Source organism: Bufo bufo, chromosome 1 (assembly GCF_905171765.1).
Source record: "Bufo bufo chromosome 1, aBufBuf1.1, whole genome shotgun sequence".
Taxonomy (NCBI): domain Eukaryota; kingdom Metazoa; phylum Chordata; class Amphibia; order Anura; family Bufonidae; genus Bufo; species Bufo bufo.
Window position 1 is genome coordinate 511,300,838 of NC_053389.1, and position 14,097 is coordinate 511,314,934.

At 39.1% G+C, this 14,097-nt stretch overlaps 1 protein-coding gene across 1 annotated transcript in view; it reads right to left on the minus strand.

Annotated features, from left to right (window-relative positions):
* Window positions 1-14,097, minus strand: part of PPP1R3A (protein phosphatase 1 regulatory subunit 3A) — a 101,959-nt gene that overhangs the window by 21,424 nt on the left and 66,438 nt on the right. Inside the window, exons 2-3 of the mRNA XM_040411173.1 lie at window positions 6,124-6,173; window positions 5,895-6,016 (exon numbers count right to left, since the gene is read on the minus strand). Of these exons, the coding sequence (XP_040267107.1) occupies window positions 5,895-6,016; window positions 6,124-6,173 (172 nt within the window). The remainder of the gene's footprint in view (window positions 1-5,894; window positions 6,017-6,123; window positions 6,174-14,097) is intronic.

Genomic DNA, 14,097 nt, shown 5'->3' on the forward strand with positions numbered 1-14,097 from the left:
GTACAGTTGCCACTATACCAATACCACTTAGTTGTGGTAAATGTGGCAAAGCTCCATACTGTCCTCAAAATGTAATTATTCTCTAAAATTCTTCTGTATGCCATGAGCTGCAGTTTTTGTCATATCACATCCGTTGGACCTTTGGCCATATGTCTACAGTTATACCCTTTCCCAAAAATGTAATTCTTCTCGAAAATGTAATTTTTCTTTATGCCTCAGCTGCAGTTTTTGCCATATCCCATCTGTTGATTTTGGGCAGGTAACCATAGCGGTGCAGTTCTATGCATACCCCAAATTTAATTCTTCTCTAAAATTTAATTTTTCCCTGTTCTATCAGCTGCCATTCTTTCCATATCCCATCCATTGAACTTTTGGCCAAGCGTCTACAGTGGCAAAGTTTTACGCCTTAACCAGTTAGGGACGCATGACGTACCAGTACGGCATGTTTCCCGAGTCCTTAAGGACCCATGACGTACCGGTACATCGTGGCGGGGGTTAATCGGGGCAGGATGCCCGCTGAAATCATTCAGTGGGCATCCTGTCACAACGCCGGGGGGGTCATGTGATCCCCCCGTATCAGCGATCTCCGCAAACCGCAGGTCAATTTAGACCTGCGGTTTGCGTCTTTACCTGCGGTTGCCGCGGTGATCGGGCGGTGCCATCGGGTCCCCATGCGGCTGTGGGGGGGACCCGATGGCATGGAAGGCAGCGCAATGTCTAAGGAAGGTATTGCGCTGCCTTCCGGTGAAGAGCCTGTGAGATCCAGCCCCCTGGATCTCACAGGCCCCGGAAGCTGTATGAGTAATAAACACAGTATTACTCATACAGCCAATGCATTCTAATACAGAAGTATTGGAATGCATTGTAAAGGAATATAACCACCACAGTTCAAGTCCCAAAGTGGGACAAAAAAAAAAGTGAAAAAAAAAGTTGAAAAATAAAGTTTTCCCCCCAAAAATATTAAAGTTTCAAGTAAAAATAAACAAAAACGTCATTTTCCCCAAATAAAGTGAAAGAAAATTGGTAAAAAATAGGAGGAAAATAAAAAGTATACATATTAGGTATCGACACGATATGGAGACACTAAAACATGATTTTTTTTTGTTTCAAAAATTATATTATTGTGTAAAACTTGCATAAATAAAAAGAAAGTATACTTATTAGGCATCTCCGCGTCCGTATCGACCGGCTCTATAAAAACATCACATGACCTAACCCCTCAGATGAACACCGTAAAAAATAAATACTGTGCTAAATAAACCATTTTTTGTCACCTTACATCACAAAAAGTGTAATAGCAAGCGATCAAAAAGTCACACGCACCCCAAAATAGTGCCAATAAAACCGTCATCTCAACCCGCAAAAATCATACCCTACCCAAGGTAATCGCCCAAAAACTGAAAAAATTATGGCTCTCAGACTACGGATACACTAAAACATGATTTTTTTTGCTTCAAAAATGAAATCATTGTGTAAAACTTACATAAATAAAAAAAAAGTATACATATTAGGTATCGCCGCATCCGTGACTTCCTGGTCTATAAAAATATCACATGATCCAACCTGTCAGATGAATGTTGTAAATAACAAAAAATAAAAACGGTGCCAAAACAGCTATTTCTTGTTATCTTGCCTCACAAAAAGTGTAATATAGAGCAACCAAAAATCATTTGTACCCTAAACTAGTACCAACAATACTGCCACCCTATCCCGTAGTTTCTAAAATGGGGCCACTTTTTTGGAGTTTCTACTCTAGGGGTGCATCAGGGGGGCTTCAAATGGGACATGGTGTAAAAAAAAACAGTCCAGCGAAATCTGCCTTCCAAAAACCGTATGGCATTCCTTTCCTTCTGTGCCCTGCCGTGTGCCCGTACAGCTGTTTACGACCACATATGGGGTGTTTCTGTAAACTAGAGAATCAGGGCCATAAATATTGAGTTTTGTTTGGCTGTTAACCCTTGCTTTGTTACTGGGAAAAATGGATTAAAATTGAAAATTTGCCAAAAAATTTAAATTCTGAAATTTCATCTCCATTTGCCAATAACGCTTGTGGAACACCTAAAGGGTTAACGACATTTGTAAAATCTGTTTTGAATACCTTGAGGGGTGTAGTTTCTTATATGGGGTCACTTTTATGGAGTTTCTACTCTAAGGGTGCATCAGGGGGCTTCAAATGGGACACGGTGTCAAAAAAACCAGTCCAGCAAAACCTGCCTTCAAAAAAACGTATGGCATTCCTTTCCTTCTGCGCCCTGCTGTGTGCCCGTACAGCAGTTTACGACCACATATGGGGTGTTTCTGTAAACTACAGAATCAGGGCCATAAATATTGAGTTTGGTCTGGCTGTTAACCCTTGCTTTGTAACTGGAAAAAAATTATTAAAATGGAAAATCTGCCAAAAAAGTGAAATTTTGAAATTGTATCTCTATGTTCCATTAATTCTTGTGGAACACCTAAAGGGTTAACAACATTTGTAAAATCAGTTTTGAATACCTTGAGGGGTGTAGTTTATAGAATAGGGTCATTTTTGGGTGGTTTCTATTATGTAAGCCTCGCAAAGTGACTTCAGACCTGAACTGGTCCCTAAAAATTGGGTTTTTGAAAATTTCTGAAAAATTTCAAGATTTGCTTCTACACTTCTAAGCCTTGTAACGTCCCCAAAAAATAAAATATCATTCCCAAAATGATCCAAACATGAAGTACACATATGGGGAATGTAAAGTAATAACTATTTTTGGAGGTATTACTATGTATTATAGAGGTAGAGAAATTGAAACTTGGAAATTTGCAATTTTAAAAGAATTTGGGTAAATTTGGTATTTTTTTATAAATAATTTTTTATTTTTTTTTACTTCATTTTACCAGTGTCATGAAGTACAATATGTGATGAAAAAACAATCTCAGAATGGTCTGGATAAGTCAAAGCGTTTTAAAGTTATCATCACTTAAAATGAGTCCTTAAGGGGTTAAGCAAATTTAATTCTTCACAAAAATTTAAAAAACATTTTTGTATGCCATCAGTTGGACTTTTTGCCAGGCATAGGTCCATAAAAATGTTCTCATCATGCAAAAAATAAAATTTTGTATGCCATCAATTGAAAGTAGTGCCTGGTAGGCATCTGTAAAAATTGTCTCCTCATCCACAAAATTGAATTCTTATGTATGAAATCAGTTTAACTTTTTGCCAAGCAGGTGTCCATAAAAATTTTCGCATTTTTATGTAAATGTGGTGCATTGAAATTAAATTTTTCTATATGATATTTATACTTCTGTCCAGCTGTGCATTTTTTTAAAATTTGTCTTATTTCCTAAAGGACTGTGATCTTTCCCTGGTACATACTGTGCTCCCTGACCCCATGGACTTCTGGGCAGATAGATTGGAACTGTCGTCAGAACTGGCCCAGTTTGCACTCTCTATATTAATTTGTCCAGCCTCCATTGTGATCTCATTGGTGTTTTCAGTAATGTAGGTGGCGTAGTCAGACCTGATCAGACAAAGATGTCCTCTCCCAGTGTACAAAACATCACTTTTGTCAAAATTAATCAGGCATGGATCTGGCTAAAGCCGATGATATCTGCCTGCCTACCGTTAGGTTCTGTACCATATGGCTGCTGCTGCCACCACCACCCCAGTTGATACTCTCCTCTGCCAATCCTCCTTCTATCGCTTCCATTACCTCTACTGCCATTACCATTACCCTTACACAGTCACCACTACTACGACTACTACCATAGCCACGCAAACACATCTACTTGCTGCCTTGTCTGTTCCATGCTGTGCTGCTACTGCTGGCACTAGTATTGCTACCACTATTATGTCTGCATACGTTTCCCCTTCCACATCCATATTGTACTGCTGCTGCTCCCAAATAAAAAGAAGAATATTTCTAAGTGTTCAATTGCAGAATAAGCCACTGTTTCTTCTGACAATTAATATATGTGTGTAGAAATATGGGCAAACATTCTGGACTAATTTCTTGTGCAGAGCAAGCCACTGTTTCTTATGACATTAACATGTTTGTGTGTATCCATGGACAAGATGCTTGTGCAGAACAAGCCACTGTTTCTTATGACATTAACGTGTGTGTGCAAACAGGTGTAGGTGCTAATGTATAATTTTTGGACACTTGCGCCCAAGGAGCCACTGCTTTCTTCCAATAATACCATCTCTTTAAATACCATCTGTTCTAGATAATGGACAATTTTTAGAAGGTTTCTAATATGAAACAGCATAATAAATGCATAACGCCAATTGTTTTTAAATATGCTCTTTGTTAACATCATTAACCATGTGTTTAACCATAGCTATATATGTTGGTGTGACTCATTATTTGCTATTGCTGTCATTGCATTCAAGAGCTTAAAATGGGTTGGGGGGCACCAAAAACTTATAAAAAAATAAAAAAGAGAGAACAACAAAATATACAAAAAATGTAGAAGACCTCAAAGTGTCAAATTTTAAGGACAAATAGAGCACATCTGAATTGTGTATATTCAGTCACAAATACATTTTTCTGAAAAATCTGATGAATGGGACATGAAATTAATTTCAAGAAGTTCGCTCAACTCTAATTTCTATATACATGTGATAAATATATTGCTAGATTCTTATATACATTTTTCTTTCTGATAGTACCCCCTGCTTCTTCTCCTGTGGACAATATTCTGGTTCCTCTTATTTTATTTCTTTATTAAATTTATGGGATAACCCCTTTAACATAATTTATTTTATGATTTTACAGTTTCTACAGTGATGAACTATATCTATCTATCTATCTATCATAATAGGCTAAGTTCATATCTGTGTTGATTGTTCTATCAAAGGATCACAAAATGTAAAAAAAAAATCTGATCTGTTTTAATCCTCATATGTTTGAATAGGCTATTTTGAGCATCAGTTGGGCTCAGTTTGCGTCATTTTGTTTCAGTTCCATCAGGTTTTAGTTATTTTTTGGGAGAAATTGTCCTATCTGTTGCACTTTTATTTCTGCAAAAATAATAGAAAAACAGCTGAAAGTGGCTTTTGTTTTTTATTGTATTTTCAACAATTAAGTGAGTGAATGACAGATAGAAATGGAAGGTGTTCCATTATTCAGTCTATTTAATGGATCCATTGTTATTGTTTTTCTGCTCCTCCGAGTAACTGAAAATACAACAGAGATGTAAACTCAAAGTTTTGTGCCATTTTAGCACATTTACCACATATTTACTGAGTAGTAAATGATTATTTGCATGGTTCTACTTCAGAACTTCCTTAAAATATAATACATTCTAAATGCAGAACAGAGCAACCATTTATGCCCAGGGCACAAGCTGCTGTAGATTGTCTGCTGTGTGAAGGTGAGAGTAGGAGGACATGTATTCCTACTATAATCAACCTTTCCAAGTGCTCTTTCTGAAACACATAATAAAGGTCTTTTGTAGCATGCACTATACAATACTAGGAAATAAGCTAATTTTACGTTAGTTTGCCTTTAACATTTCACTCATTGGTACTTAAAAACAGCAAAATAGAATAAAAATAAACGGTAATTAACAAAGAATTGAACAAAAATATGAGCTGAAACACAATTATCTCCAGTGTGAATAAAAATATAAAGTGAACAATAGATCCATTTCCTATTAAACATGATAAATAGGAAGAATATATTTAAACGTGCATATTCTAGCCCACACAATAAAGCCAATGCTTTGTAAAGATGTTAAAAGAATCCAAGTGTACAAAATTAAATGACAATGGAATACCTTTCCAACAAAGAATGGAATGCAGTAAAAAGCATACTATCTTTATCTTTTCAAAACTACATGTATATGAAAGAAAAGTAAATTACCCCAATTTGTTAGAATTAAAACAAGAACATTGACAGATTGAATATCCCCCAAAAAAGACTTACAAACAATTGCACATCGCTTTCATCCTCATTGTTCTTTTCTTTACTTTTATCTTCTGTTTCTTCATCATTGTTGTCTTCAGGAAAATCATCATGTGAACAAGTTATTCTGGGAATATATTTCTCTGGAACAGAAAGATATTGTTAAAGAACTGTATAGGTTAACAGGACACAGAACATATATTAAAGCTAGTTATGTGATTGATATTGATTTGAGATTTTTATATATTACCCATTGATGCAGGTTTCTCTTCCTCAAATACGTCAGAATCTTCATCTTTGCTATACAATGATGAAAGATAAACAGTTATTAACCCATAAACATAAGATACGCTACATGAAGACAGTTAAAACAATTTTTTACATATATATGTAATTCTTGTTTCATCTGGAAAGCACTCTCAATTACTAACAGTAGTGGGAAATAGACCAAACACCGAGAGCATCCATAAGCAAAAAAAAACACAAAAAAAGAAAGCAATTTTTGTTTAAAACAAGCAACTCTGCTTTATGAAAACCAAAAACCTACATATGTGTGGCATACATTTGAAAAATTATACTTAATTTAATATCATGTCATACAAAATCATCAGCAAATCATCGATGCAGAGACAATGTTACAAAGAAAAATTAAACTGTGACTTTAAGCATTCCTCTTATCTGACATATAAAGGGTTTAAGACTTTATATATTTAATATGTGTTTGTTTTTTAAGAGGCCCCTAAAAGTCTTCAAGCATTTGTGGATAGGCATGTGTCTATCCTTGGTTTCATGGTCCATGCACGCACCGCTATTATATAGATCTCTGTTGTACCGAGCTTCCATTGTAGTGTATAGAGCATCTACTCTACTCCCATACATCTCACATACTTTCACTCAAACATATATTTAGAATTTTTCTGTCAAATTCGCTACAAAATGAACATAAAAAATGTTTCGTCTTATATAAAATGCCTTAATTATGGAGGTATTCTACACTGGAAGCATTGCTTGTAGAAGAGTATAGCTCCATGTATGTGGCACCAATGAGCTTATACAGCAGCACACAGAAACAGTATGGCGTAATTCTGCTGTGAACATGGGACATTAATGACTCTTTTTGTATAGATGCATATTTTTTAATACTCAGTGCTGCTACTAATTTTATTATAGGGCCAATTTCCCTGGTTGAAACTGATGCATATCTGGCTTTTATCAATCTCCATAATGTTAAGAAAAGTAAAAGTTCTGAGTAAAACTAAACATTTTTTAGCACTAAAATATCTAGCCGCCTAACTTGTAGTATTGAAATACTTCATCGGGTAGTGAAGGTATTATGATCTTTCCAAACTATACAAAGGGGTACCATGCATTGCCTATTTATATAAATGACTAGCTGAAGGACCCGGCTTCACTCGGGTATATTAAATCTATTTCATTTAATGTTTGTGTGTGTCATTAAAAGATATCAACACTATCCACTATAACAGTGAAATCTACAGCACAACGCCCCCAAAACAATGACCCCCCACAGCCGCCCACCCCTTAACACTGCCCCCCCACAATGCCCCATCCCTTAAAATTGGACCTCCACAGCAGCCCACCCCCTTAACTTTGACCTTTACAGCAGCCTTCCCCTTTAACAGTGACTTCAACAGCATACCACCCTCCTAACAGTGACCTCCACAGGGGCCCGCCCCCTTAACAGTGGCCTTTACTGGATCGGGGGCGCATCCTTTTAAAACACCTCACTTTAAGACAGCAGCACTGTACTGTCTGACTGTGAGAAAGCCACCCTCCCTCCCACCTCTGCAGCTGACATAAGACATTTTTTCAATCCCCGTCGGCTCAGGAGGGGGCATGGCCTAACCAGATCTGGGAGTGGCCTATCGGGACCTAGAAGTTGATTTTTAACTTAATTTTTCCAATCCCACACGGCTGAGGAGTGGGAGGGGCGTGGCCTAACCGAATCTGGGGCGTGTCCTTTTGAACAGCTCACTCCAAGACAGCAGCACTGTGCTGTCTGAGTGTAAGCTGCAGGGAGAAAGTCACCCTCCCTCCCACTCCTGCAGCTGACAGAAGTAGATTTTTACCTTCATTTTTTTTAATCCCCGTTGGCTCAGGAGTGGAGGGGGCATGGCCTAACCAGATAAGGGGAGTGGCTTAGCTGGACCTGGGGGTGTGGTTTTACATCTTTTGAGGGTGGACACATTGTGGCAGGGGGCGTGTCTGGGCTCCTTCCTGCAAGAGTGACGCCCCTCTGGGCACCTTACTGGCTCATTTGCATACCAAATAAACTGGATTTTCAGAGGATAAAAACATCTATTGCTGGAACAAAAGTAAATCTTGAAATAAGGTACTAAGTGCTATTAGGCCATGGCTTTACTTCAATAGCAATTATCCTGGTGATAGATTTCCTTTAAAGGGAGTCTGTCACCACAATTTGCCCTTATAGACCACTTACATAGCACTGTAGCATAACTATAGATCAGTCAAATGGTACCCTTGTCTTTTTGTTTGGATGTTCACCAGGGGCAAAAACTGAGTTTTATTCATATGTAAATGAGGGCTCGCAAGTGCCCAGGGGCGGCGTTCGGGCTGTAAGTGCCCAGGCCGCTAACCTTCTTCTCACATAACCCCTCCCCAGCCCGCATGCGTGGGCGGGATATCGGCCAGTACACTGGATGACGTAAGAGGCTTACAGGGTGGGCCAAGCAACAGGCTGGGGAGGGGTTATATGAGAAGAAGGCACCTGGGCACTTGCGAGCCCTCATTTACATATGAATAAAACTATGTTTTTGCCCCTGGTGAACATCCAAACAAAAAGACAAAGGTACCATTTGACTGATCTATAGTTATGCTATAGTGCTATGTAAGTGGTCTATAAGGGCAAATTGTGGTGACAGACTCCCTTTAAATCTCTCCTACAGCAGTGAAGATAAATGGCTGGTTTGTTGATAACTGTCATGTGACCAAGCTTCTATTGGCTAATGTGTTTTTTGGTAATATCTCAGGAACAGTGCCTCCTAGAGAGCTAAAACCTTCCCGGACACCTAATGTACCTGTGTGCCAAATTTTGTGATTGTAAATGCAACGGTACAGATTTCTTTAGCGGACATACACACACACACACACACACACACACACACACACACACACACATACACTCAGCTTTATATATTAGATGTGTGTTGTTTCTGATCTTGTCATAAGCCAACTCAAATATGCAAAAAGAAAAGAAGCAGTGTATTGGTGACTGATTGACATCTCTGAAAAGAAATGTTCACTTGTTCCCCAGAGATTGTTCTAAAGAAATAAGATTGCAAAATCACATTAAAAGGCACATTCTACGAAGGTACTCTACATAGTTATTTTGGCTCTAAAAACATGGTCAATATCACCCAAAAAAAAAATAACCATAATCTCACCTACAAATGACAAAGGTATACTAATTTTGCTACATTTTCTACCACCTAAAGAACATTCAAAATCCCCTTATTACTATTACTTATTACTTTTATTAACCCTTTTCCAACTTGTGCCGTGCATGTACTGCGCATGTTAGGTCTTTAAAGACCGCACCCGCTCTTGGAGGAAGGCCTTGGCTGATGTATGCCTGCTATTTAGCCAGTAAACTTCCTCAGCTAATGTCTGTAATCAATAATAACACCAATCACAGACATTTAACCCTTCAATTGTGACCATGGCATGTGAGAGACGTTTCACTGGGAATCCTGTGCTCACATTGTCCAAACAGCTCCCCTATCCAGTGACTTGGGGAGCCTCAAGCCTTCTAAGGGCTCCAGGTCTACCCTAGCAATAGTACCTCAGTGCCAGAGCTCCATAGGAAGACAGTGAATCTCCCATAGACTGCAATGGTAATAATTCACAGTCTATGGGATAAGATTTCCACATAATAAAAAGCAAACAATAATTAAAAATAAAAATGATTTGCACCATTGCATCCCTAAACACCTGAACTATTGAAAAATATAAATTTTTATTCAGCTTTGTAGAAGTAACTATAGAAAAAGTTATGAGGATCAGTATATAGCAATGCAAAGATTTTTTTTTATACATTTTATATTTAATAAGAAAAACCTCTATAAATGTTTTATTGTTGTAATCACAGTGACCCAAAGAATAAAGTTGACATGTCATTTTTACCAAATAGGGAATGACATAAAAACAAACCCCATAAAACTGTGGTAGTATTTTTTTCTAATTCCACCCTATTTGGGATTTTTTTGCAGCTTCCCACCACATCTTTTTCAACAATACTAAATAGTGCCATTAGAAAACACAACTTGCCCAGCAAAAAACAATCCTTATATACAGCCATGTGAATGGAAGGTAAAAAGTGAAAAATGAAGTTGCAAAAACAATATAAATATAAACTAGAATGGCTGCATCTACAGAAATAAATACAAGAAAATAAGGCCTTCCTCAATTTTGCTTAACGTACATACCAAAGGAGGGAAATAATAATTTAATACGAAGTTACTATACTGTATGAAATGAGTTGAAGACAGTGAAAGTTATGAGACTTAAGGTTAAAGGTTAAATTTAGCAAAGTACATGGATGGAGATGACAGGTAGATATAATTTTTAGGGATTATGTCAGGATAGCTCTAGTCTAGTACTATAGTTTTGCACAGAAGAAGGTTTTAAAATAAAGACTAATATAATTCACAAGAAATACTGTGGGGTTGAAGGAGTTACTATGTCCTAGTGGAATGTTGTGGACACTTTTTGGTGCGAATAAGAATATTTATTGTTCTCACAATGAGGTACAGAAATTGTGGCAGTTAGTGTCAGTTTAAAGTGGACCTAAACTTTTGAATAGACTTTAATAAAACTTATTGCCAAATGTCATTAAAAAAAAATGTAATGATTTTTTTTTTGTTTTCTTTGCTTTGTTCAGGAGTCCATAGCGCTTTTGAATCTGTACACTCGTACTCTGCTATCATTTAAGTGTTGTACTCATGTACAGTTTCCTCTGTGGGGCCACAGTGAGCAGCTATGCACAAGCAGAGCACACATCTCTGCTCCTGCCTATGTCCGCACCGCTTACTAAAAACTCTGCATAGCACATTATTGATTTGCTATGTCATGCTTTATTTGAGCCAGTGCATGCAGGAGCAGCATTGTGCTATGCAGAGCTGCTGCTTGCGCTTGCTCTACTTTACTATAATTCTTGCATACCACATTGGTGCAGGCTTTTAGCAAAGTGGAGTGAGCAGAGGCAGGAGCTCACATAGCACATTACTGTTTTTGACTATGGGATGTGCTATGCAGAGCTTTTAGCGAGTGGAGCAGGTACAAGCAGGAGCAGAATTGTTTGTTCTGCCTCTACAGGGCCTCTGATATATGAGCAGTGTACGAGTATATGGATTCCAAAGCTCTAGAGGCACCTGATACTTATTTTTAAAGGAATTTGTTTCATGACATTTAGAATAGGTCTTAATAAAGTTTATTCAAATGATTAAAGGGGTTGTCGAAAACTTACCCTCAGCGTAGGTCATCAGTATCTGATCGGTGAAAGTCCCACACCCGGGACCCCTCCGATCAGCTGTTTAGGAAGGTGGTAATGCTCGCAGTAACACCGTGGCCTTCTCACAGCTTTTCCTTGGCCAGTGACGACACGTTCATCTGTCACATGGCCTAGGTGCAGGTCACCCCTATTCAAGTAAATGGGGCAGAGCGCGATACCAAGCACACCACAGAGAAGTCTGCGATGCTCACAGAAGTGCTAGTGCCTTCTCAAACAGCTGATCAGTGGGTGCCCTGGGTGTTGAACCCCCACTAATCAATTACTGATGACCTATCCAGAAGATAGATCATCAGTGCAAAAGACTTGGAAAATCTTTTTAAGTACTTTAAGTGGTTCACACATTTGAGTTACAGTCTCTAGATGAAGTACAAAGTGTATTGGTTTTTCCACACCTGGTGTGTACAGTCTTTTAAACAGCGAAAAGTTGAAGAAACTTATTTTAATTGTGACCTGTGTCATCAAACTCTACACATGTGCTTCTACGGGCCTGAGGGAGGCTATTCCCTATCACAGGAGTTGCACCAGCCATATAAGGTGGATATATCCAACTGCTAAGCCAGTACCGCTTCCAGAATCGCCCTGACCATCAACAATCTGCGTTTTATAGCAGGTGCATAATATCATATATACAACCTGGGTTCCTCTATGAAAGCAATAAGCAGAAACCCACTGTCTATTAGGTTGAATCTACGGAGCTATTGAATTTCATAGCTCATCTGGTGAACCCACATACTGTTCTTGCATGAATGGTCAATTTTAACACAGTCTATAACTGTACCACTTTGATTGTCCTTTAACTTGTTCAACAGCAAATAGTTTAAATTGATAGTAACTTTATATTTATTTATTTTGCTCTACTAAATTCTGCAGAGCTTTACAGACATTAACATCATACTGTCCCCAATGGAGCTCGCAATTTAACTTCACTATCAGTATATCTTTGGAGTGTGGGAGAAAACCAGAGGACACCAACGCAAACATGGGGAGAACATTCAAACTCTATGCAGATGTTGTCCTTGGTCAGATTCGAACCTAGGACCCCAGCTCTGCAAGGCACCAGTGCTAACCACTGAGCCACCATGCTGCCCTTATATTGCCACTCTTTAAGGGGAATTTACCAATAGCTATATTCTAGAAAACTGCATACAAAAGTTGCAAACTTGGGTGCAAGCCTCATTTGCACAAAAATGTCTGACTTTTGCCTGATTTCTGCCATCCTCGACAATTTTCCTAAAATTTGGCATGGCTGAGTACAGCAGGGCAGATCCTGAAAGATTTACAATTAGAGTTCAGCGAACACCTGGATGTTCGGGTTCGAGAAGTTCGGCCGAACTTCCCGGAAATGTTCGGGTTCGGGATCCGAACCCGACCCGAACTTCGTCTCGAACCCGAACCCCATTGAAGTCAATGGGGACCCGAACTTTTCGGCACTAAAAAGGCTGTAAAACAACACAAATGTGGATAGGGAAATGAATAAAAATAAAAATAAAATAAATAAAAATTAACCAATATCAATTGGAGAGAGGTCCCATAGCAGAGAATCAGACTTCATGTCAGCAGAGAATCAGTCTTCATGTTATAGCAGAGAATCAGGCTTCACGTCACCCAAAACTGGAACAGTCCATTGTCAGATATTTAGACCCCGGCACCCAGGCAGAGGAGAGAGGTCCCATAACATAGAATCTGGCTTCATGTTAGCAGAGAATCAGTCTTCATGTCATAGCAGAGAATCAGGCTTCATGTCATAGCAGAGAATCAGGCTTCACGTCACCCACCACTGGAACAGTCCATTGTTAGATATTTAGGCCCAGGCACCCAGGCAGAGGAGAGAGGTCCCATAGCAGAGAATCTGGCCTTATGTCAGCACAGAATCTGTCTTCATGTCATAGCAGAGAATCAGGCTTCACATCACCCACCACTGGAACAGTCCATTGTCAGATATTTAGGCCCAGGCACCCAGGCAGAGGAGAGAGGTCCCATAGCAGAGATTCAGGCTTCATGTCAGCAGAGAATCAGTCTTCATGTCATAGCAGAAAATCATGCTTCACGTCACCCAACATTGGAACAGGCCATTGTCATATAATTTAGGCCCCGGCACCCAGACAGAGGAGAGAGGTCCCATAACATAGAATCTGGCTTCATGTCAGCAGAGAATCAGTCTTCATGTCATAGCAGAGAATCAGGCTTCATGTCACCCACCACTGGAACAGGCCACTGTCAGATATTTTTAGGCCCCGGCACCCAGACAGAGGAGAGAGGTCCCATAACATAGAATCTGGCTTCTTGTCAGCAGAGAATCAGTCTTCATGCCATAGCAGAGAATCATGCTTCACGTCACCCAACATTGGAACAGTCTATTGTCATATAATTTAGGCCCCGGCACCCAGACAGAGGAGAGAGGTCCCATAACAGAGATTCAGGCTTCATGTCAGCAGAGAATTAGTCTTCATGTCATAGCAGAGAATCAGGCTTCATGTCACCCACCACCGGAACAGGCCACTGTCAGATATTTTTAGGCCCCGGCACCCAGACAGAGGAGAGAGGTCCCATAACAGAGATTCAGGCTTCATGTCAGCAGAGAATCAGTCTTCATGTCATAGCAGAGAATCAGGCTAATCTGTCTAATCTGCACAAGGGATGGACAGGTCCTGTGGGATCCATGCCTGGTTCATT